The sequence below is a fragment of the Schizosaccharomyces japonicus genome (genome assembly GCF_000149845.2).
Source record: "Schizosaccharomyces japonicus yFS275 unplaced genomic scaffold supercont5.3, whole genome shotgun sequence".
Taxonomy (NCBI): domain Eukaryota; kingdom Fungi; phylum Ascomycota; class Schizosaccharomycetes; order Schizosaccharomycetales; family Schizosaccharomycetaceae; genus Schizosaccharomyces; species Schizosaccharomyces japonicus.
This window is the reverse complement of record NW_011627862.1, coordinates 2,666,589-2,688,505: the sequence shown is the minus strand read 5'-3', so window position 1 is coordinate 2,688,505 and position 21,917 is coordinate 2,666,589. Positions and strand designations below refer to the sequence as shown.

The window sequence follows — 21,917 nt, the reverse complement described above, 5'->3', positions numbered from 1 at the left end:
CAGTAGAAAGGAAATAGCAGCATTGAATTACTAACTTGGCCTACTAAGTCTTTGTAGTTACGAATCAATATCATTAAATTACATACATCCTGAGTGATAAGAATGTACAGTGCCATCCTTGATTTCTTTTCTAATTGGAAACTGTAACCGATGAGCGGAAAGTAGCTTATGACATTTGTCACAAGTTGTTGAGTAGAGCTGATTGTATGAGAGCAATACGAGCTAAAAAAAAGGTCAGTTTAAGATCACAGTACTTTGTTTAATACATACCATAATGTCATCCACCTTCGTGAAGTCCTTCAATGCTTTTGTAAGTGAGCAAGAGAGAAGCTGTGTTTGTGAAGACACACAGCTGGCAACGACACAGGACTTTTCCATTTCAACGTAAAGCTGGAATTCTATATGATTTTTTAGTTGGACCCGAGCAATGTTGCTTTTCGGCCAATCCACAGAAGTAATGGATTCTGGATGTTCTTGAGCTATCTTGTTCATCCATTGTTTCATCGAGTCTAATCCCAAATTTAAGGAAAATGGAGGAATGATAGTTGCTACACTAGAGCCATCCGTGTGTTTCTGTGCACTTTCTGGGATTAATTCCGATCTTTTTCTATGAGAAGAGAGCATGTTTGCACCGTCAAATGAGTTGAACTTTGGCGATTGACGAGCCCGTTCGAAAAAAGCTGATCTATTGTTAGTGATAAAGCAACATAAATCAAGCAAGTATATTTACCTGCATTGTCTTTAATGCTTTGAGTCAGTTCTTCGGCCTTCTTCTGAGCTCCTTGTGCATATTTTGCGAATAAACGACCTAAAAAACTGTCAGTGACAGTTCGAACCGAGACAATATAAACAATTTAAAACGTACTTGTTCCTCCCTTTTCTGGATGAAGACATTTCATAAACGAAGCAGATAGAACTCGGAGATCATCGAGCTGAGAGTAAGAAACCTGTTAGTGACTATGTAGCACGAGGATGCAAGTCTTACATTCGTATAAATGTCATCAATAATTTTTATCTGGTTCTTTAGTTCTTCCACTTTAGTCTCGTTCATTTTGATGGCTCTTATTTCTTGTATAAATTAAATTTTGAAAATGAAAACCAAACGTTATATACAAATTCACACAACTCGTAGTCTGCTAATAAACTATGTGCTTAAACAAGTCATTGAGACAGATCCTGCAATTCTTTCGTACCAAAATGAGGACCAAATGCTCCAATTTGTCTTAGTCCTGGCAAGTACGAAGAAGTATGTTCCTTCACCAAGTCAGAACAAGCAGCAATAAATTCACAAAAAATGAGTGTTTCTCCAACTGATACGATGGAAAACACTCCTGCTGGAATAGATACGGAACAATTGAAACTATCCATGGAAGATTTAGCTCAAATTGTATGTAATATCTATGAATGTTCAAAAACAACAGGTCTAGCACGACCTTCTGCTACTAAAAAAGATATTTGATTTAAAGAATTTTACATTTATTAACATGTTATTTATCACAGCTAAATGACAACAGCACACTCCCACTCGGAATTGCGTCTATTCGTGTCGTTGGTGCTACGAGAACTCGTCCAAGCTTTCTTGAGAAAGCTGTCTCATACAAACTTGCACAAAAGGGAAATATTAAGAGCATCCCTCTTGGAGAAAGCTTAGAAACTGCTCAACAGATTGCAGAACGTTTAATGGAATTTGGGATATATGAGGATGCTAAATTATTAATTGACAGAGCCTCGGGCCCCATTGCTGGGGAAAACGATATCGACATTACAATCCTTGTAAAAGAAAAATCAAGATTGCTGGCGAAGACTGGCACTGATATTGGTAATGTAGAGGGAAATGTGTATGCCAATATCTTGGCGAGAAACGCATTCGGCGGTGCTGAATTTATTGAGGGCAATCTTTCTTATGGTACTCGAAATCGTATGCTTGCTTCTTTAACATTTGATACACCCATTAATGCTGATCCATACACCCACTTTCGTGTAAATGCTATAAATGTTCTTCGTGACAACAAGCTTATCGCAAGTCATGATATCTTGACAAGAGACGTTAATGCTTCAATAACACACAAGGATGCATGGAATGGCTTTCACGAGTTGAAACAGTCCCTCACATGGCGCCAAGTAACAAACCTTGTCGATACTGCCTCTCCTTCCATACGACTGGCTGCTGGTGATTCCTTAAAACAAGCATTTTCATACTCCTACACACTCGACAAACGTGATAATCCCGCCTTGCCAACAAAAGGCGGTCTGTTGAAGTACATGCTAGAACTTGCCGGTATGGGCCCTATCATTGGTGACGCCAAGTTTGTGAAGAATGAGATATGGAGCCAGTTGTCGATACCCTTAAATGTTTCTCACAGTTCATGTGCAACCGTTGGTTTACGAGCCGGTGCAATTCACGATCTTGATAATGAGACTATTGGCATTTGCGATCGCTTCTACCTTGGTGGTCCTACTAGCCTTCGTGGATTTACAGAGGGCCGTATAGGTCCTAAAGATGGAAAAGATTGTCTCGGAGGAACAGCATACTTAGCAGCTTCGGCCAGCTTGACATCCCCTGTTCCTGGAGTCAATCCTTCTAAACCATTTCGGATGCAATTCTTTATAAATGCTGGTGGGTTACGCATGTTAGACCAGCGTCAACCATTACGGACATTCCGAGACATTATTCAAAAACCATGCGTCACATCTGGAATTGGTCTCATTTATGCTACGGGCGTCGCTCGTTTTGAGTTGAATTTCACTCTTCCGTTAATGACTACAGTTAAGGATCTTGGCCGAAGGGGTTTTCAACTTGGAGCCGGTCTTGAATTTCTTTAGACATTTCATGTCTCAAAGAACTGAAGTTAAAAAAAAAAACACATTCTTTATGAGCTAAGTGCAATTAGTGTGTAAAACTACTCCATTATATCTCTTATAAGCAGTCTCAGGCACATACCTTTCAATATTCCCCTCCGTCAATGACTTTACCAATGAATATTATAATGCTTAAAAAATTTCTCTATTTTTCGTATGCTGCCGCTTTAAACTCTTCTTGTATTTGTTTCACTTTGCATCCTGTAAATGTTTTTAATTGTTCATTTTCTGTTCCACGCCTGTTTCAATAAATATTTCTAATTCATCGTAACTACAAAACAAATCGAAACCGAGTATTCCATGCTCAAGTTACGACAGCTGAATTCATTGATAAGAACCTGTATTTTGTCATACAGCAGAAAACGCTGGAAACACATTTTTCATACGACCTTCTATGCTCATCCTCCTGCCTTCCTCCGGTGTCGGTACTCAACTGTAGTTTGCAGGAAATTGAAGAGTTGGTACGTTTTATAAACAATGCCGACGTTGTCGATGCTGTATAATACAGCAATTGCCAGCGCTTTTGTAAAAATCCTGCTATTTCCTTGCTATCGGTCAACGGATTTTGAAGTACACAGAAACTGGCTTGCTATAACCCACAGTTTGCCTTTAAAAGAATGGTACACTTCTCATATATCGGAGTGGACGCTAGATTATCCTCCTTTCTTTGCTTGGTTGGAATTTACCCTTTCGTGGATTGCAAGACTGCTTGGATTTGATAAAGCAATGCTGGATCCATATAACTTGAACTACGTTTCAACCTCCACAATTGTTTTCCAACGCAGCAGTGTTATCGTACTGGAATTAGTGCTTTTGTATGCCCTCTGTGCGTATGTCCGCTCCATGCCTGCTCGAGATCAACCAAATGCGATTTTAGCTGCCATTGACATCTTCCTCTCGCCAGCCCTACTCATTATTGATCACATACATTTTCAATACAATGGCTTTTTGTTTGGTATTCTCATGTGGTCACTTGTATTGGCTCAAAAACGTGAAACACTTCTAAAGTCTGCTGCCCTCTTTGCCGCGTTATTGTGTTTCAAGCACATTTATCTGTATGTTGCACCTGCATACTTTGTATTTTTGCTTAGAACGTACTGCCTGTCACCTTCTGGTTATCGCATCCAGTTCAAAAACTCGATCAAATTGGGCGCTACAGTTATTGGAATATTTTTACTAGCATTTGGTCCTTGGATCTACATGGGTCAAATGCCCCAGGTGTTCCAGCGCTTGTTTCCGTTCTCGAGAGGTCTGTGTCATGCTTATTGGGCTCCTAACTTTTGGGCTATGTATGCATTTGCAGACCGGGTTGCGACATTCTTCCTTCCTCGGTTTGGTTATTCACTCCCAGATGCAGTTAACTCTGCTCTTAATGGCCCTACGCGGGGTTTAGTGCGTGACACTGTGTTCACTGTGTTGCCGAACATCACTCCTCGTTTGACATTCCTTATAACCCTTTTCTTCCAGTCGCTTGTCCTCATCAAACTTTTCTTCCGTCCCACTTGGCGTAATTTCGTCGGTGCAGTGACTCTGTGCGGCTGGTTGAGCTATTTGTTTGGATGGCACGTTCATGAGAAGGCAATCTTGATTGTCATTATGCCATTCGGTCTCTTGTCCTTAAAAGATCGTCGATACTTGGAGGCGTTCAGACCATTGGCAGTCGCAGGATGCATCTCGCTGTTCCCACTGCTCTTTACGCCAGCAGAAGCCCCCATAAAGTATCTGTACACTGGACTTTGGGTTGCTATTCTTCTCAAGTTTAACCGTGCCGCCCCAGTTCCATTGAAGAGACAATTTCTTTTGACGCGCGTTAATCTTTCCTACATGGCGGGTTTTATTCCCCTTCTCATTTACAATGGAATTGTTCATAGAATCGTTTTCGGAGACAGATTGGAGTTTCTTCCATTGATGCTCCTCAGTGCCTATGCTGCCTGGGGTATATTCTGGTCTTGTATCAGTCTTATCTGGCTCTACTTTACCGATTTGGACTAAGCGGTTTCGTTCGAAAGGAGGTAATATTTATTCTTTCTTTCCAACTGAAATCGCTGCACTCACTCTTTTGATTCCCACACCTTCCTCATCTTCCCGACATTCTTTTTTGCCTATTTATTACGTTGGCACTGCTTGTGTTTCATGAAAGCCTTGTTGGGGATCTGTTTATACAATGGAACCATTGAAATGTGCACAATTGAGCAAGTTGAGTTCTTTCAAATTACACTACACAACGAGAATATCTAATGACAACTCAATCATCTTTTTCAGCATTCTCATAACCATTTCAAAGTGCATCTACAACACAGAGCAACTCTTAATTTCTGACCTTTGGTTTACTACTCTGCGTACATACCACCCTATAACAGCTTCACAGCAAACAGTCTACACTCCCACACCATAATCAAAAAAAGTGCTATAAACGGAAATTAACATTTGCCGTACACTTGCCCTCTACTGTCTTGGTAATTAGAGCAAATTAGAAAGAAAAAATCCTAGAAAACATGAGTTCTCTTTTCGGTAGTAAAAACAAGGACGCTGCTGCTTCTAGCGAAGATAAGAAGGCTTTTTTTATGAAACAAGTAAAGCAAGAACTTGCTGTTGCACAAGCTGGAGAACTTATTAATGTGAGTACCGTAAAATAGTCAACGGACGAGTTGTAGGGCTCGTTCTGTAGAGATTTGAGAAAACAGACTTTAAGTCTCTCTTAACTCAAAGCTGCCTTCTGTCATCTCATACTAATGTACTCAGAAAATTAACGACAACTGCTTTGACTTGTGTATTCCCAAGCCCGGTTCTACCTTTGATAAATCCGACAAGGTATGTAAACGAAAATGCTTATCATCCACATAGAGCCGATGCTAACAAGCGGCTTCTTTAGGCTTGTGTTTCTAAATGCATGGAGAGATACATGGACGCTTGGAACGTTGTGTCTAAAACCTACATTGCCCGTATGAAGCGTGAGCAAGAAGCCTTGCGTTGATATGAAAAAATATGAATGAAATTCGTTGACATTGAATGGATGCGTTATAATGGTATTAATTGAGCAAGTAAAGTAGCAAGCGGGGGAAAGTTTTATTAAAAAGACGTGAATTCCCCTAACTCGGTTCTGAGAAAATAGCACTTTCTCTCTGTATTTAAACAAAACCTTCCGACCTACTTCTTGGCATCAGCAGCAGCAGTAGCGGCAGCTCTCTTCTTAGCGTCAATATGCTCTTTGAAAGCGGCAACATCCAGACTGCAATTCACCTGGGAGCAAATGTCCTTCTTCGTGGATGCGTTCAAGCCATGAAGCAACTCCAAGCCACTTGAACGTTCAATCACTTCTACAGGCACCTTAAAGGTGCTGAGAGCCGTATTGTCATCAATAACAGCGTTGGGAAGCACAAACGCACCGACAGCTGCATTGTCAGTGCGAGAGTATTTGGATGTTCCAATGACCACCTTGTAGAAGTGAGTAGGGACGGCAACACTAGGAGGGTTGCCGACCATTTCGTAGGAGACGACCCATTTGCCGTCACCGTTTTTCTTTGGAAGGAACAAGGGACCGGTAATGATAGTCACCTCGTCAAATTTGTTTGTCAATTTACGGCACCAATCTTCAAAATAGGCCCAGTCTGTAGTGAACAAAAGCGTTAGTACGAGGTTTGATCTAGTGTGCTTAGTAGGTTGGTGCGAAACGTACAATTTCTATTGAATCCATCGCCGACTTGAGGACACATGTTTGTCAAAAGAAAAGTCTCATCCATAGCGGTCTGACTCGTTTTACAGTCGGCAGCAGGCACTTGATGGCCACGATCGTAACCACTTCTGTAGTAGTCCGAAAGTTTTGCTCTGTACATTTGGGGAACCTCTTCATCTTCCTTGAACCGACTGTACTTTCTGTTTCCATCACGCTGAGCCAGAGACTCTTTCGTTATGGTTTCAGCAGTCTAGTATTTGGTTAGTAATGTAATGATTTTGATGAGTAGGTCTATGAGTGACCCGCATGTCGCATCGTTCACTTCGTGTAACTGATTGAAAATCAATTCAACACAACTTAGTCACTGTTTCTTACATAAGCTGGGGTACGCGTTCTTCTGTCATAAACAGACATATAACCATGACGAACAAGTTTGTCGTGAATCGGTCCAGGGTCACCCATCTCGAGAAACTTTTCGACGTCAAAATCGAAGGGTTTCTCGGCATCCCTACGAGTTAAACCAAATCTTCCTGGAACATTCCCGGGTTCTCTTTCCAACGTTTTCAACAAAGCAGCACCTGAAAAGATGCCAGCTGCGAATATTCCTACACATTTCCAGACTCCAGTCATTTTTCGTGAGTTCCAAGCGGCGAGAAGAAAAGGGTAGACTAAACTCCACGCAGTAATGAACGTTGTGACAAAACTGTTTACAGTAATTAAACAAATACAAATGCTTCTTCGACTTATGAATCCCTCTTTTTAAATATTGGGCGAAAATTGCTCGTCGTTTTAGAGAGGAGTCAAGGTCCAATGTGAAAAGCCGAAGCCGACTTGTTGACGGAATACTACGGTATAGAAGACTTAGATGCAAGATAGGAGTAATGTATTTTTATTTTTGTCCAAACATAGATTTAACGAATGGTTAACGAAGATATGAGGGGCGAGGAATGGGAAAGTCAATGCACGAAGAAAGGACAAGTTAGCAAAGAGAAGACGTACGCGCAGTAAACGAAGGGATGGATTAGCGCGTAATGACATGCTCGAAGCTTAAGCTCCCAAATAACGGAAACGTTGAAGCGCCAGGGAGGAAACGCCTACAGGAATAGACAACAACCAGGACACCATTCCAATAACAGGACAACCAATAAGGTCAACGGCTAGTGATGAAGTTAGTACAGCGATATATAAACCGGCGAATATTTCACTGTTGAACATACCAACAGGTGCAATAAATGTGATGAGGAACCCAACAAAAAACTGGAATGCTTGCAGGAAACCAAATGCACTGTAGCAAGCGGAACCATAATTTTCGTTGAGGTATTGAAGCTTGTCTGACCAAATAAAGATAACACCCAAGCCAACAAACATGCTGGGCACGGGAGGAATGGATGTAATAGCCAAGTTGGTATTGGTAAATCCATACCAAAGCATACCTGTCGGTTAGTATCAATGAAAAAAAGGAATGTGTGTGTGTGTGACTATTTGTGTATGCAACATACTAAAGAAATAAATAGTAGTTCCAATGGGAAGAAGATGGTTTCTCAGTGAACCGAGACGATTGTGAAACATGCGTCCCTGCACACTGTCAAGCAAAAACAGTGCCCAAGCGAATAATGCGCCTATTGCAAGGAAGCAGCAAGCTGCCATTGGAGAAATGCGAGATTTGTTGTAGAGACGAAGCATAGCTGTTTGGATGCCGATTTGCATAAGACACAAAAGTGGAAAGAAGAGCACATAACCAATGGTAAGAATCTCAAAATCTCTGCAGTTGGTAAAGAAAACTATGCGGCAAGTATGTTAGCAAAAAATAGTAGAATTCCCGATCAGTTTAGCATACACTTAGCTTGGGTCAGATTATGACGAGCCCGTTGAATAAGTTTGTTAATATTGGCTGAAGAAGCGACGGAGAATCTCGTGAACGAGCTGCTGGTTTCGTAACTCATGGGAAGCAAAACGGCAACAAGTAACATCCAAACAAGTTTAAGAAGATAGATCCAGTTCAAAGGACGACTATTTCCGCCAATAGCGCTTCCAAAGAGAGAACCACCTCCGAATCCAGCAACAAAACCTCCGAGCCAGAACACGGTTCCTCCGATACTCAACTCAGTGGCATGAAGCTCAAACGTCGAAGCAGCACAGTTAAACAAGAGTTGTCCGGAGAAGACTAAAAAAACAGGTTAGCCTGGGGATGAAGACGAATAGAGAGCCACAAGTAGAATGCACGTTCAGAAAGGAATAAACAGTCTCACAGAGCAGCTCTCTTCAAGTTCTTCAAACATACTTCCGCTAAGTAATTGGAAAATAACCGCGAATACAACGAAGCGATGGAAAAAGAATTGGAGTAGATTAAACACGATCAAACACAGAGCACTCACAAAAGAAGACCGACGGAAACCCATGCATTCAAATGCTGCCTATATCACAGTGTTAGCGCTTTTGAATCGAGCTTTAGACTAGCTTACTGCAGCAACAAGGGCGTCAATGGCTATTCCGAGTAGAAAAGTACTGTTTCCAAAATGGAAAACAACTTCGGAAGCGGAATATGAGAACGCAGTATCTTTAGCTTTTTGAAAATCAGTACAGTTAAAGCCACTAGATAGACATTGAGTATTAGAGACGTGTTTACACAGTAGTAAATTTATGTTAACTTACACATAAGTGGAAAACAGAAAGTGCAAGATGTGAGGAAGCACCTTCCGAGAGAACGACATAGAATGGGACAAAGGTGTATCCTCTAACACGACTGATGATTGCAATTCAAGCGCTTCTGGCTTTACCGATGGACTCATTCCGGCATTGGAATTATCTTCCAAAAACGGTTCACTTAAAGCGACCTTTTCGGCCAGTTTCTCCTTTAAAACAGGTTAATGAATAGAATTAGTCGATAAAATGTACTTACATTACCGGAAAGACGCATATTCTCTGTTTCCCTCGTATCAGGATGAGGTGCGTGGAAGGCAAATTAAAGAGCCGCTTTCGTTTATAACTGTGGTACTTTATTTCATTAACGGAAACACTTATTTGTTATTAGTTCCCTCCCTTAAATAAGACAGGGTTGTTTCAGCAATTGTTACAGGAAGTCTACGAGGCTAAATCAACATCTGTTGCAAACTCTACGAACAGACAAATTCTACCGTTACTCATCGTTAAAAAGTGAAATCGTATCAACGGTGCTTAGAAAATTGCACATGCGTTGTTCGGAATACAGATTGAGAAGCTTTTACTCAAAAATTGTTCATCTTATTAATTGAATTAGCGTCTGAATTAGAAAGAAATTTTCCAAACGAAGAAAAACCACCTAACGATAGTGCATTAAAAGTTTCATTCTTTAGACGACACTCGGCCCGTTTAACATAACGTCTTTAAGCATTGTCAGTACGAACCTGTGGTTACAAGGAGACTTCATATAGAGCAGAACATGAGACGTGTTGCCATTACTGGAGTGGGCTTATTGACGCCTTTAGGATATGGAAAAACAGTGAATTGGACACGATTGCTGGAGGGGAAATCAGGCATCATTTCGTTAGCGTCCGACAAACGGTACCAAGATGTTCCAAGCAAAGTTGCAGGCATTGTTCCTCGGGGAGAAAAGGACGGTGAATGGAATACGTACGGAAGAATTGACTCTGTGATTGCTCGTGATATGTCTATTTTCACGCATATGGGGATTGAAGCGGCCGAAGAAGCCCTATGCGATGCTGGATGGGACGGGCATCTTTCGGACGATGCTAAGAATGAAACGGTATGTAAGGAAAGATATTGCCTGTTGCCTAGAAATTCATCGCTAACAAATGTTCACCAATAGGGTGTATGTTTCGGAGCCGGTATTGGAAATGTAGACGAACTCGTGGAACAGATGCAAATTATGATGACAAAGGGTGCTCGAAGGGTTTCTCCAAAGCTCATTACAAAGACACTTTTAAACATGACAGCGGGTTATATCTCCAGAATGCATGGATTCACAGCTTTCAATCACACAGCAAGTACGGCTTGTGCTACGGGAACACACTCGATTGGTGATGCTTTTCAATTCATACAATTAGGCCATGCAAATGTAGCTGTTGCTGGAGGTTCAGAGGCCAGTGTTCATCCACTTTCCATGGCAGGATTTGCCAAAGCAAAGAGTCTGGCCACTGCGTTTAATGATAGGCCAGCAGAATCATCACGTCCTTTTGACGAGAAACGCTGTGGATTCGTTATGGCCGAGGGAGCAGGCGCTGTTGTATTGGAAGAACTTGAGCATGCGAAGAAACGCGGCGCCAGAATCTATGCAGAGCTCGTCGGATATGGTTTGTCTTCAGACACCTACCATATTACAGCTCCTAACCCGAACGGTGATGCCGCATACCTGGCAATGAAACGCGCGATGGATCGAGGCGGTCAATCTGTGCAGAACTTGGATTATATAAACGCGCACGCAACTTCGACAAAACTTGGTGATGCTGCTGAAAACAGTGCCATTTGCAGACTGTTAGCAGGTGTTGGTCGGCTTCCTTCTTCGCTTGCCGTTTCCAGTACAAAAGGTGCCACTGGTCATTTACTTGGTGCTGCCGGCGCCGTTGAAGCTGTGTTCACAGTTCTCTCCATTTATAATGTATGTGATGATATGCGAAAAAGTTCCTTAAAGTTTACTAACTTGTACAGAATGTAATGCCGCCCACTCTGAACCTCAATAAGACTGACTTGCCTGAACACTTGCAGTGTAACTATGTTCCAAATAACCCGCAGGAAAAAAAGGTGAATGTCGCTTTGTCTAACAGCCTTGGATTTGGGGGAACGAATGCTTCATTATGCTTTAAATCAATTCGTTAAAATGAAATCATAATCAGTTGTTACATACAGAGTTCTAGCGCATTTCTCCATATGCACCTCTGTCTCTAGTAGTATCATATGCTCTAACAACACGATCTTGACCCTCATCTGCTTGGGAAAAGGCGTAACCACGTTGCTTGCGCATCCGCTGCATTTGTCTGATTTTGCGGATTGCTTTTTGGAATTGTTCCATACGAGGTCGGTAATCAGCCACATTGTATTTTTGGATTTCCTGAACATGGTGATATTGCTCTGGTGCATACATTCTCGTATAATATTTCCAAATTAGATCACGAAGTAATGCAGTCAAAGGGAAAAGTATCAGTGCCAACCAAAACTTGAGATTTCCATACAGGTGAGGAATAATTCCATAATATTCTTTTGAGAACCCAATTGCTGGCGCTACAGTAGAATAGATAGGCAGGAACACAAGCCAGAGAATGAAAGATCCTGGGATGGCAATGTATGTGTACTTTGTCCAGATGTTTGTAGCTAACGCTGCCTTACCAAGAACAGTGAAGAGAACAACACCGTAAAGTGTTGTGCCCCAAACCCAATGTCCAGATGTGTAACCATTCGCGTTTGGTCCATCGAATAAGAAGACGGCCTCCGTCATGAAGAAAAGCAAAAGGGAATGATAGAATCCATTTGCAATCCAAGAACAGAAGTTCTTTGAATTGAACAAGGAACCCGTTTGTCCCAAATGGTAAAGCTGTGGGTATCGATCCAACAATGGTGCGCTCACAAACTGGTCAAAAATACCAATCACAAGGGGAGGAAGTACCGTGAAGAGAACGTTGTAAAGCGAAATGGACCATGATTCGTAAATCGCAGATCCAGAGAAACCATTTTGGAAAGCAAACCAAAACTGAGTCATGTAAAGAGAGATGTTCTTATAGTATGAGTAAAGAATAAGCTTGCTCAATCTTTGATAACTCCATGAACCATGAACCAGGAGCAATTTGCGCAAATACCGAAATTGAGCGATCGCAAAGTCTGAGCTACGAACGGCTTGAAGTCCTTCCATACCACTAATACCAACGCCAATATGGGCTGCTTGGATCATAGAGACATCGTTTGCACCATCACCAATGGCAAGAAGGATATCACTTGAATTTCTTTTAACGAGTTGAACGACAAGAGCTTTCTGTAAAGGAGATACGCGACAGCAAATTACAGCTTTGCATTCGCAGGCAAGCTCGTAAAAATGTTGTTCAAGATTCTTCTCCATAGCATACTCAAGAGACTTTCCGTCAATAACAAGAGCCATTGGCTCGATTTGGCCAGTGTTTTGGCGTCCTCTGTAAATGGCAGAAAGCTTCTGGAGAATACTGTCCGTGGTTTTCTCTTTCGTGGATTCATTTATGATAACCAAATTCATATCCTCATTAATCAGTTTACAGCTCATTCCGATATTAATTGCAGTTTCTTGACGATCGCCAGTCAGGACCCACATCTTAATGCCCGCTGTTTGCAAGGAAGAAATGGTCTCGGGAACACCGTCCTGAAGTCGATCCTCAATAGCCGTGGCTCCGAGAAGAGTGAGATTCTTTTCAATAAGCTCGGCGGCGTCAGAAAGTTTTTGAGCTCTGTTATCCAAGCTCGTGGCTGCATCTTCATATGTGGCATTCCAATCTTCGTATTCCTTTTCTCCAAGCTCACGCATCGCAATACATAGCGTACGTAAACCAGTCGTAGCATAGTCCTCCAAGTGGTGAAGCGTCTTTTCGACGTGTGGATTGTCCGTGGGCGAAAGTCTGTCCATAATAACTGTATCTGCGCCCTTGATGTAAAGACGAATTTTGTTATCTGGGCAACGAAAAACTACCGACATTCTCTTTCGTGTTGAGTTGAATTCGCAAATGTTCAGCAATTCAAAATTCTGCTCCACACCCTGCACTTTTACGCTTAGTGATCGAGGTTTTCTTGAAAAAAACTCATAACCAAGTTTCGCAGCACCTTCAACAAGGGCACCCTCGTCGGGGGAGGCGGCTTGAAACTTAACTTCACTCGTCGTGTTGGATCCTTTTCTTTCGGGAATAACAGTGTGACATATAGAAAGCACTAACATAAAGTTGTGAATAGCTTGACTGTCAGCTGACGATTTCAAGTTGTTTAACAGATCGTTGAAGCTATAAATATACATATCGGCATCGAGTTCCTCGTTAGAAGCTGATCTGTCTTCAGGCACAGTATCTGCGTAGGCGATACCGGCGATTGAACACTGTCGAAATTGCATCTGATTGCAAGTTAGTGTACCTGTCTTGTCACTGAAGATATGACCGACTTGGCCTAACTCTTCAACCAAAGAAGAAGTTCTGCATACTGCAGGAGTATCAGTTTCTTCGTGGTACAAATCCAAATCGCTTCCAATCAACTGTGCTTGCGAATAGCGAACGACTTCAAGAGTAACGAACAGTGAGATTGGAACAAGGTTTGAATACAGAATCCAGAAAGTTAGAAATTCCAAAAAAAAGTTTCCGGCGCGCCCGACGTTGAGACGCAAGTATGAAAGTGCGGAACCGTATGTAGCTTTTGTAATTACGGAGCCCAATGAGGAGGCTAAAGCGAGAAAAATGAGAACACTGAAAAGAAACAAAATCTGGACATTGACGCGTTGTTCAACAGCAGTTCTTTTCATTGGTGACTTGGTAGCGTTCTTCATAAGCTTTGTTTCATGACCAGTGAATACAACAATGCCAAATACCCAGGGAGTATTCCGTAATTGAGCACCACGCAATAATAACTGATCTGGTGAGATTGAAATTTCATGATCGATGGATGAGAGCCGAAGAGTCGCCTCATACGTATAAAGACTATTATTTGGCTGTTCGGAACGCAGAGTACCCTGCAATTGGCTAGCCTCAACAGGTTTCACCAAGTGTGCGGTTTCTGGATGTGCTTGTTTCACCTTGAGATTTGTTTCACCATCAAGGTTGGCAGTCTCAATGTAACACAAGCCTTCTGGTTCAGAAGAAGCCAACAAAACGATATCAGCGGGGAAGTTTGTTTCGGAAGTGACACGAACAATGTCTCCAACACGGATGTCTCTCCATCTTTTGTCAATAAAAGTGGTTCCTTCTAACACATAAGCCTTTGCATTGTTCATATCCTTGTCCTGATTCTTTCGCTTTAAATCTTCCACTGCCTCCTTAAAGGCTGAGACCAACAATACAACAGCCAAAGGACCGATAGTAGTATAACGGTTTGTAGGTGTAACGCCGGGGATTTGTTGAATGATGGATGTTAACAAAAAGAAGAGGTTGGCATACTTTGAGAATTGTTCGGCAAGAAAAAGTGGGATGAAAGAGGCTATATTGTATTTGGAAGTCGATACCTTGTTAGAGGCGAACTTTTGCACCCCATTTGCGTCTGGATCATTTATGTACACGACTCGAGGACCCAAGTTCTCTACAGGAACTTCGTTTTTCTTGAGTGCTCGACGGCAGTAATCCACCCAGGAATGGAGTGTAACAAGTATACCTGCAGAGCGTCTGTTGCGATAAAGTGGACGGCGCGGTGTCGTGGGACTTAATGTTTCTAAGGGAATGTCATCAGTATAGCTCGACCTTGCTTTTGGGTCGTAACCAAGGCCAGTAGTACCTGTGGACAAATGTAGCCTCTCCAATTCATCATCCAGAAATGGATTCTTGCTCTTGTAGCTATGTGGAGTTGGTTCATCTAAATCTTCACCCAACACATCTTCCAAGTCATCACTTGCAAGAAACGGGTTTAAACGCGTATTGTCACTTTCATCACGGTTCAAATGTTCTGAAGATCGATTATCCGGATTATTGAACGAAACCCTTCTATCTTCAGCTGAGTTTTTCAACATTGCCTATCCAAGCAATAACACAGTACGAAAGGGCATGTAGCCAAAAGTTTTCAATTGAAAAACTCAACAGAGTAAAAAACTGATTACTTCTCAGTTAGACGTTCGAAAAACGGAAATCAATGACTGCCAGTAGCTGAGAATGTTGTTTTTTCTGTGGGAGTGGTGGTGTCTGGAAGGACATTACTAGGAATGTTCTTACCGACGTTTGTTTACGAGTCGCAAAACATCTTCTATTTCGGGCTTAAGATGTCCGTGTGGTCGTTAAGTGAGTTAGTAGGATAACATTGATTTTTCTGGTTTTTGTCGAATTTATTGGATTTTTTACGGTAAATGTGAATGTGACCAACGGACTGGGCCTGCGTCAAATTATGTTGAACGTTTCCTTGATAATTCTAGTATGTCAAGGATCTCCAGTGTCCTGAAGCTAGGATTAAATTGGTCCTTGGCTGTTTTTTAATAGGATTCTCAAATTGAGAAATCTTGTTAGAACTGATTGAGTGAATTCCAACTTTGAGAGACAAATTAGAGTTCGATAAAAACATAGGTCGCATAAACTTTTTATTCTCTGTTTAGTAACAAAGTTATAATAAAGATTATCCGTTCCGTTATAGAATTAATTGCATTAATGAGTGCAGCTTGCTTCTTATACAAAACTGTATTGATTAGGGTAAACAAGCTTCAGTGTATAGCTTTCAATTAGTAATCCGAGCTTCTTTTCTGTTAGTTTTGTTCTTTTCTAAGTATCAGTGTACAGCGTTTTTGAAATCGACTTTTAACGAATTCGCTCAATTCGTTTCTGCGTCCAAGCTACTACTAACATCTCCTTATACAATGAAAGTGCAGCCCTTCAACCTTTATTATATTAAGTTTATAGTCACCAAAGTGACTACTAGATGCAGCTCATTACTACAATATTCTCGATTTCCATTAGCATGAAACTTCATCAAACAATTCACCCATAACACCGTCCTCTCAACCCCCTTGACCAGTTCATAGTTAACTCTTAAAGCAACACACTCACTCTTAGATCCACGACTTTTTAGGACCAAGATTAAAAATCCCAAAACAGTCAATTGGGATAAAACTCCTAGTTGTTGAGAATATCACACCAAAACCGATCATTTACATCTTCTTTTCGCAAACAAACGATGCTGGTTTCAAACTGGTTGCTTGACATTATCAAAGTAACGTCACTCCGTTTTTCCGTAGCACTGGATATCCCGTAAAAAACAAAATTAGTCAATTTTCACGTTCCGAGCGGTCGTTTGGTTTTTTCCTCTTAACCTACTATAACAATGTCTTCGTCCTCTAATGATCTTTGCGTTCATACGGACCATTTATCATACTCTTTTGCACCAAACCTTCCGTTAAGTCTGCACGATGTTTCTGTCAAGTTCCCAAAAGGCTCCAGAACACTTCTTGTTGGTGCAAATGGTGCAGGTACGATTCAAGAGGATGTGCTTTAAGAATATTGAATTACACTTTCAACACAAATGCTAACAAAACGGACTAGGAAAATCGACCCTGTTGAAACTGTTAGCAGGAAAGACCATTGCAAACGCAGGAAAGATTACAGTTAACGGCAGTGACCCCTTTAGAGAGACGAACAGTGGTATCATCTATTTAGGCACTGGTATGCATGAACATTAAACACAGTGTTTGGCTCTAACAACAAAAAGAATGGGTAACGAACCCAGTTGTTCACCGTGATATGGATGTCGTTCGTCTGATTGCTTCTATTGGAGGTGATCTCTATCCTGAACGTCGAGACAAGTTAATCAAGATGCTCGACATCGACCTTCGTTGGAGAATGCACGCAGTTTCGGATGGAGAACGTCGTAGAGTCCAATTGTGCATGGGTCTAATTCGTCCATTCGAGGTCTTGTTGCTTGATGAAGTTACTGTCGATTTGGATGTTTTGGCTAGATACTCTTTGCTTGAATTCCTGAGAGAGGAAACACAATCGAGAAACGCTACTATCGTATACGCTACTCACATCTTTGATGGTATTGGTGACTGGCCTACACAGTTGGTTCATCTCTCTTTAGGAAGAATAGTTCACTACGGTCCCATTTCCGAGCTGGTAGATTCCAGCATCGTTTCACAAAAAGGCAACAGCAGACTGCTGGAAGTGTGTCTTTACTGGCTTCAACAAGACAGAAAGCTACGTGGCGATCGAGGTCAGGAGAATCGTGCTACATGGGATGATGTGAAAGAACATCTGAACGTTGGTATCAATGTCTTCACCGATTACTTCAAGCGCTCTCGCGGCTTGTAAACCTTATCTGCTTTTGGTCATGAAATTCATATCATTCTTTAAAACTCTGCTCGCTTTCGCTTGCCAGCAAGCTGTCGAGCAAGCCATGTGCTGTTTCAACAACAGTGAACCGTTTCCTTTGCGTGACAAATAAACTTTCGTTTGTCATAATGCGTGGATTATTACCATTCATAGTTTCCGTTCCCCTCTCTAAATCTTGTTTTTTCGTCTGTGGGGACCTGCTAGAGTTGCACAGACCCGTTTTTAGCTTTTCCAATAAAACATCCATCGTAGGTTCGTTTGAATTCTTTTCATCTTGCATTATAGCCTTCAAAATGTCAGGCCTGGTTGTCTCTTTGTGGGATTCCATCACTTGTCGTTCCGTCTGGAGCGCTTCTAGACGCAAATTCTCCGTTTTAGCCTTCTCCAAATTCTTCAAAAAATCATGAAGGACAACGAAGAATGGGTTTCGTAAGTTGACATTCTCTTCAATTTCGCCATAGTAACAAAGAAGATCCTCAAAAGCCTTCTTCATATTATCAAAGCCCTGCTTTATTTTGCTTACGAGGTCTTCTGCTGTTGGCATCCATGGAAGAATGAAATCTCGAATACGATCATCCGGATGCAAATAACTCTGACCCGAGAGTGCTCCTGTGCTGAGATCGCTTTTCACTTCAGTCAGTCTCTTAACGAAAGATTGGACCTCAAGATCTACTTGTTCCAAATTCATCTTAGCAGCAACTGGAACGCGATGGAATTCTTTCTCAAAGGAAACGGTGTCCGGACAATGCTTCCTAATGTACCGTTCAACAAAGTGCAATAGTGAGTAACCGTCTCTTTCATCCTTGACCATTGCCATTCGTTCGAGACTCTCTAAACGATATGCCGTTGCCTGCTTTAAACTGTCATTCATATGATTACCCAAACATAAGACGAAACCAAGAAATCCTTTAAATGAAGTGCTGAGTCTCACATCACTGCATGCAATACGAATATAACGCATTTGACGCACAAGTCCTCTGTGTGTCTGTTCAAGATCCAGCTTGAACTCTAATGCCTTCATTCGATGTACAAAGTACTCTTCCGAATCAACGACGAGCAGCGTATAGAGTTGGTCCCAACGTTCTAATTCGTTTATTCTTTCAAAGTTTCGCGGAGGATCAACAGCTCGCTTAATAACAGTCTGAAAAGGTCGAAGCTGCTTTCTTACTGCGTCTTGATGAAATACCTTGCTTTCGTTCAAGAAAGGTACCAAATCCAACAACTCTTTATCACATTCATAGAACTTTTTTGCAATGTCAATAGGGGAAAGAGCGGAAAATTTGTGAAAAACAATTCCAAAGACCTTTTGCAATTCATTTGGCAAATAAATTCGTTTAGTAGCTTTGGGTTTTGAGACACATTTAACATTGCGCATATAAAACCCTTTCTGCAAGTCCTCCAAAAATCCCTTCTCCCTGAGCTCTGCCCATATGTCTTTTCCTGCTGTTGCAACTGTATTCCAAAGAGTAGTACCTTGAGGTGATGTTATACGTATCCAATGCAATTGTTTTAAACGACGTTTCTCCTCTGAATCCGCAACTGGTGCTGGCAACACAGGAGGCGGAGGTGACTTCGATACTTCAGTAGAAATACGAAGTTCCACTGGGTAGTCATCCGGCAATGGTATCAAAGATTCTTCCGCTTCAACTGTTGTTGAACCGGGTGCTAAGCAACCTCTTGAATCTCGCTCGTCCAGCGGCTGAAATCCATTGGAATGCAATACAGGGAGGGGAGGAGGAGGAGGCGGCGGAGGCGGCGCTGCATGAGTATTTGGTTCACAGTTCACCAATGTTACATCCGCCGTGCTATTACTCGGTTCCAATTCCAACGGTTCATTTGCAGACTCACTTATAGGTATTTCCGCAACAGCAATGCTCGTTTGTGCAACACCTTCACCAAAAGGAATAGGTGTTTCCCGTTTGAACGTTGCAAGGGTGTTAGATTTTCCATTGGTCGATTCAATTTTCTTGGCCTTAGATAGTAATGACTCATCGTCTTTTATCATTACCGGTTCTATAAAACAGGTGGTAGAGTCACCCTCCCTAGGACGTTCGTCTATTGATAATGTGCCTTCCTGAGTAAGCTTCGCAGTCTCCGGTTTCATATCATGATTTTCGTTTGACGAAAAAAAATCTGAAGCAACTTTGTCCTGCTCATTATCAAGAGAGGTACTTAGTAGTCCACTAGGTGATTCTAAGCACTTGGTAGAATTTGACTTCGTATAACGAGTAGGCACTGATCCAAAGTTACCTAAACTTTGCAAAGAATCGAGTTTTCGAAATGCATTAAGCATATTATCATTGTTTTGCTCATAATTTTCCTCTGTAATGCTTGACACATCAGCTGAACTATCAAGATGTATACCTGCAAGTGTACATCCCGTCTTAATTCTCTCAAGTTGTTTTTCTGCTTCCGACTGAATTGAGTAAGACGAGTCAACGCGATCTGAACCATCCCTAGAAAGCAAAAGCTCATTGGTACGATTCTTGGGAGCAAAGGAGTTCGGTTGATTTAAAGAATCCGTAGGATTAACCTCCGGGCTGGAAGACGAGCCAGCTCTTGATTGACGATAGTCTTGAACTTCAGATTTAACGCGTTGTAAATAGCTTTGTATGGATTTTATTTCCGGTGGTCTGAGTGAAGCACGAATGCTGTGTAAATTATCAAGACCCTCACTTCGGAGACTGTCGTATAATTTGGAAATTGGCGCCTCATTAGCACGGTCTCCTCCGCTGATACAGATAATAATACAATCAAGCAGCTGTATAATTCTTTCTGGATTTTTATTCTCCTGAATCAAACGAAAGAGATTGGCAAAGAATGAAATGAATGCCTCCTTGTTCATAGAGTTATTAAGCTTTGCCAATAACTCGGCCAAATCTGCATTGACAATGGAAACTGCTCGATGGTGAGGATCTTTGCATTTGGAAACAGCAACGGATTTGGTGAATATTTTCTGTTTTAAATGAGAAAACTTCTTTAACTGCTTGTTCAGCGAAACATCATGCATAGATGCAAGCTTTTTCAATAGATCATGAAATCCATTTTCCATAAGACTTTCATAGAAAGAAAGACTGCCTTTTCGGTCGATACAATTATCAATGATACCATTTATAAGCATCATATAGATAATGCAACAATCAGTGACGGCATGCCCATAATGCAGACCCTCTTCTCGGGCTTGAGCTCCTGCTCCGACAAGACTTCCTAAACGGCCGCGGCTCTCCACTGCTGTATTCCAATTTTGTATCCATATTTCCAGGTAAGGAACCTGTCGGTCTAGGATCGCAAAGCCGGCAGACTCAAAGCCAGAGAGTACATTGCTAACACCGTTTGGTGGCTCCCAGTAACATAGGAAAACAAGTAGTTCAGCTGCAACCCTAGTAATACTTAGCTTTTGTGACAAAAGTGATTTGCATATTGCATTCACCGAATTCTGGTTCTCAAGTGTCTTCGTAACGCCGCACTTGTCATTCATAATACATCGCAGACATTTCAAAGCACCAAGCTCGATATCAAAGTGCACTTTCTTCAATTGTTTTTTCCCATGAATGATTTCCAACGTCCGAGTCAGTAAGTCTTGTCCATTCAATGAGACAAACTCTCGAACCCACGAGACTGACTGTGTTCGTAAAGCCACTGACAAAGATACCAGATTTTTTGGTTTCATACTACCTTCTGAGAGCTTACGTATATACCAATAAGGCGTATTTTTGTCTATACTTCTTAAGTTTGATTGGGAAGAATCTAAGGAAGAAGAGGGTTCCTGATTCATCAAATAAAACTGAATACAGGATATCTTCTTTTCTGGACTTTCCTCGTTCGTCAGCATCGAATGCTTGCGAGTGCCTGAATTCTCAAGAACGATGTTGTACAGTTCGTCTAATATCTCGGTGTCGGAGGAAGACCTGGTAAACATTTCTGAAAGCTCTCTTTTAATAGGACTTTGGTCATCGTCAGTGATCCAGCTCTCTATTTGATGTATGACTTCTTTTTTGCTAAGACGTCCGGGAAACGCATATGCTCCAGCCCGAGAAACATCAACAAATGATGTTGAAGACATCCCATTTGCGCGTGAAAGATCATGTCTGCTGTTTGGGGACGAAGAAACCGAATGTTTATTCAATACTGACAGCGTCGATGGAGAGGAATGCATTTTCGAATGACAATCAGCCGTAGAAAACACAGTTGGGGACAAAGATTGAGATGGCCCATGTACTGAAAGACCGTTCATTATCAAGTCTGTAGTTGACTTGCCCATGAACAATCTGCGTCCTTTCCGTAAACGAAAACGAAGTAAGTGGTAATTATTGTAATAGCAATACAAAGGAGCAAAGTTTAGTATAACTAAATTTAAAAACCCAGGTCATTCTTCAGGAAAATTCTCATTTCCTTTGTTTAAATTCTGCGCGTCATGACACGCTAATTTGCATCATTCA

At 41.6% G+C, this 21,917-nt stretch overlaps 10 protein-coding genes across 10 annotated transcripts; 5 read left to right on the top strand and 5 right to left on the bottom strand.

Moving 5' to 3' along the window:
- Window positions 1-2: 2 nt before the first annotated feature.
- On the bottom strand, window positions 3-1,419 carry SJAG_01952 (mediator complex subunit Pmc3/Med27). Its single transcript, XM_002173148.2, has 5 exons — window positions 986-1,419; window positions 866-932; window positions 731-808; window positions 271-680; window positions 3-222 (listed from the first exon to the last, which is right to left on the bottom strand). The coding sequence occupies exons 1-5, from the start codon at window positions 1,049-1,051 to the stop codon at window positions 79-81; spliced, it is 765 nt and encodes a 254-aa protein (XP_002173184.1). The 5' UTR covers window positions 1,052-1,419; the 3' UTR covers window positions 3-78.
- On the top strand, window positions 1,103-3,032 carry SJAG_01951 (SAM complex subunit Sam50). The gene is made up of 2 exons (XM_002173147.2): window positions 1,103-1,387; window positions 1,501-3,032. Exons 1-2 carry the CDS (start codon window positions 1,295-1,297, stop codon window positions 2,821-2,823), a joined length of 1,416 nt encoding a protein of 471 aa, XP_002173183.1. The 5' UTR covers window positions 1,103-1,294; the 3' UTR covers window positions 2,824-3,032.
- On the top strand, window positions 2,989-5,282 carry SJAG_01950 (glucosyltransferase Alg8). Its single transcript, XM_002173146.2, has one exon. It carries the CDS (start codon window positions 3,337-3,339, stop codon window positions 4,849-4,851), a length of 1,515 nt encoding a protein of 504 aa, XP_002173182.1. The 5' UTR covers window positions 2,989-3,336; the 3' UTR covers window positions 4,852-5,282.
- SJAG_01949 (TIM22 inner membrane protein import complex subunit Tim13) lies at window positions 5,216-5,873 on the top strand. The gene is made up of 3 exons (XM_002173145.2): window positions 5,216-5,477; window positions 5,602-5,670; window positions 5,732-5,873. Exons 1-3 carry the CDS (start codon window positions 5,355-5,357, stop codon window positions 5,831-5,833), a joined length of 294 nt encoding a protein of 97 aa, XP_002173181.1. The 5' UTR covers window positions 5,216-5,354; the 3' UTR covers window positions 5,834-5,873.
- SJAG_01948 (endodeoxyribonuclease Pnu1) lies at window positions 5,822-7,399 on the bottom strand. The gene is made up of 3 exons (XM_002173144.2): window positions 6,908-7,399; window positions 6,536-6,782; window positions 5,822-6,467 (listed from the first exon to the last, which is right to left on the bottom strand). The coding sequence occupies exons 1-3, from the start codon at window positions 7,160-7,162 to the stop codon at window positions 6,007-6,009; spliced, it is 963 nt and encodes a 320-aa protein (XP_002173180.1). The 5' UTR covers window positions 7,163-7,399; the 3' UTR covers window positions 5,822-6,006.
- On the bottom strand, window positions 7,338-9,548 carry SJAG_01947 (hypothetical protein). The gene is made up of 8 exons (XM_002173143.2): window positions 9,432-9,548; window positions 9,185-9,384; window positions 8,995-9,124; window positions 8,814-8,946; window positions 8,370-8,696; window positions 8,032-8,313; window positions 7,750-7,965; window positions 7,338-7,689 (listed from the first exon to the last, which is right to left on the bottom strand). Exons 1-8 carry the CDS (start codon window positions 9,447-9,449, stop codon window positions 7,580-7,582), a joined length of 1,416 nt encoding a protein of 471 aa, XP_002173179.1. The 5' UTR covers window positions 9,450-9,548; the 3' UTR covers window positions 7,338-7,579.
- SJAG_01946 (3-oxoacyl-[acyl-carrier-protein]-synthase) lies at window positions 9,311-13,106 on the top strand. Its single transcript, XM_002173142.2, has 3 exons — window positions 9,311-10,274; window positions 10,338-11,126; window positions 11,177-13,106. The coding sequence occupies exons 1-3, from the start codon at window positions 9,951-9,953 to the stop codon at window positions 11,342-11,344; spliced, it is 1,281 nt and encodes a 426-aa protein (XP_002173178.1). The 5' UTR covers window positions 9,311-9,950; the 3' UTR covers window positions 11,345-13,106.
- On the bottom strand, window positions 9,658-15,355 carry SJAG_01945 (P-type ATPase). The gene has a single exon (XM_002173141.2). The coding sequence runs from the start codon at window positions 15,177-15,179 to the stop codon at window positions 11,379-11,381; it is 3,801 nt and encodes a 1,266-aa protein (XP_002173177.2). The 5' UTR covers window positions 15,180-15,355; the 3' UTR covers window positions 9,658-11,378.
- SJAG_01943 (formin Fus1) lies at window positions 15,290-21,758 on the bottom strand. Its single transcript, XM_002173139.2, has 2 exons — window positions 16,754-21,758; window positions 15,290-16,703 (listed from the first exon to the last, which is right to left on the bottom strand). The coding sequence occupies exon 1, from the start codon at window positions 21,737-21,739 to the stop codon at window positions 17,489-17,491; it is 4,251 nt and encodes a 1,416-aa protein (XP_002173175.2). The 5' UTR covers window positions 21,740-21,758; the 3' UTR covers window positions 15,290-16,703; window positions 16,754-17,488.
- On the top strand, window positions 16,364-17,717 carry SJAG_01944 (CCR4-Not complex subunit Caf16). The gene is made up of 3 exons (XM_002173140.2): window positions 16,364-16,619; window positions 16,693-16,812; window positions 16,859-17,717. The coding sequence occupies exons 1-3, from the start codon at window positions 16,475-16,477 to the stop codon at window positions 17,455-17,457; spliced, it is 864 nt and encodes a 287-aa protein (XP_002173176.1). The 5' UTR covers window positions 16,364-16,474; the 3' UTR covers window positions 17,458-17,717.
- Window positions 21,759-21,917: the final 159 nt, after the last annotated feature.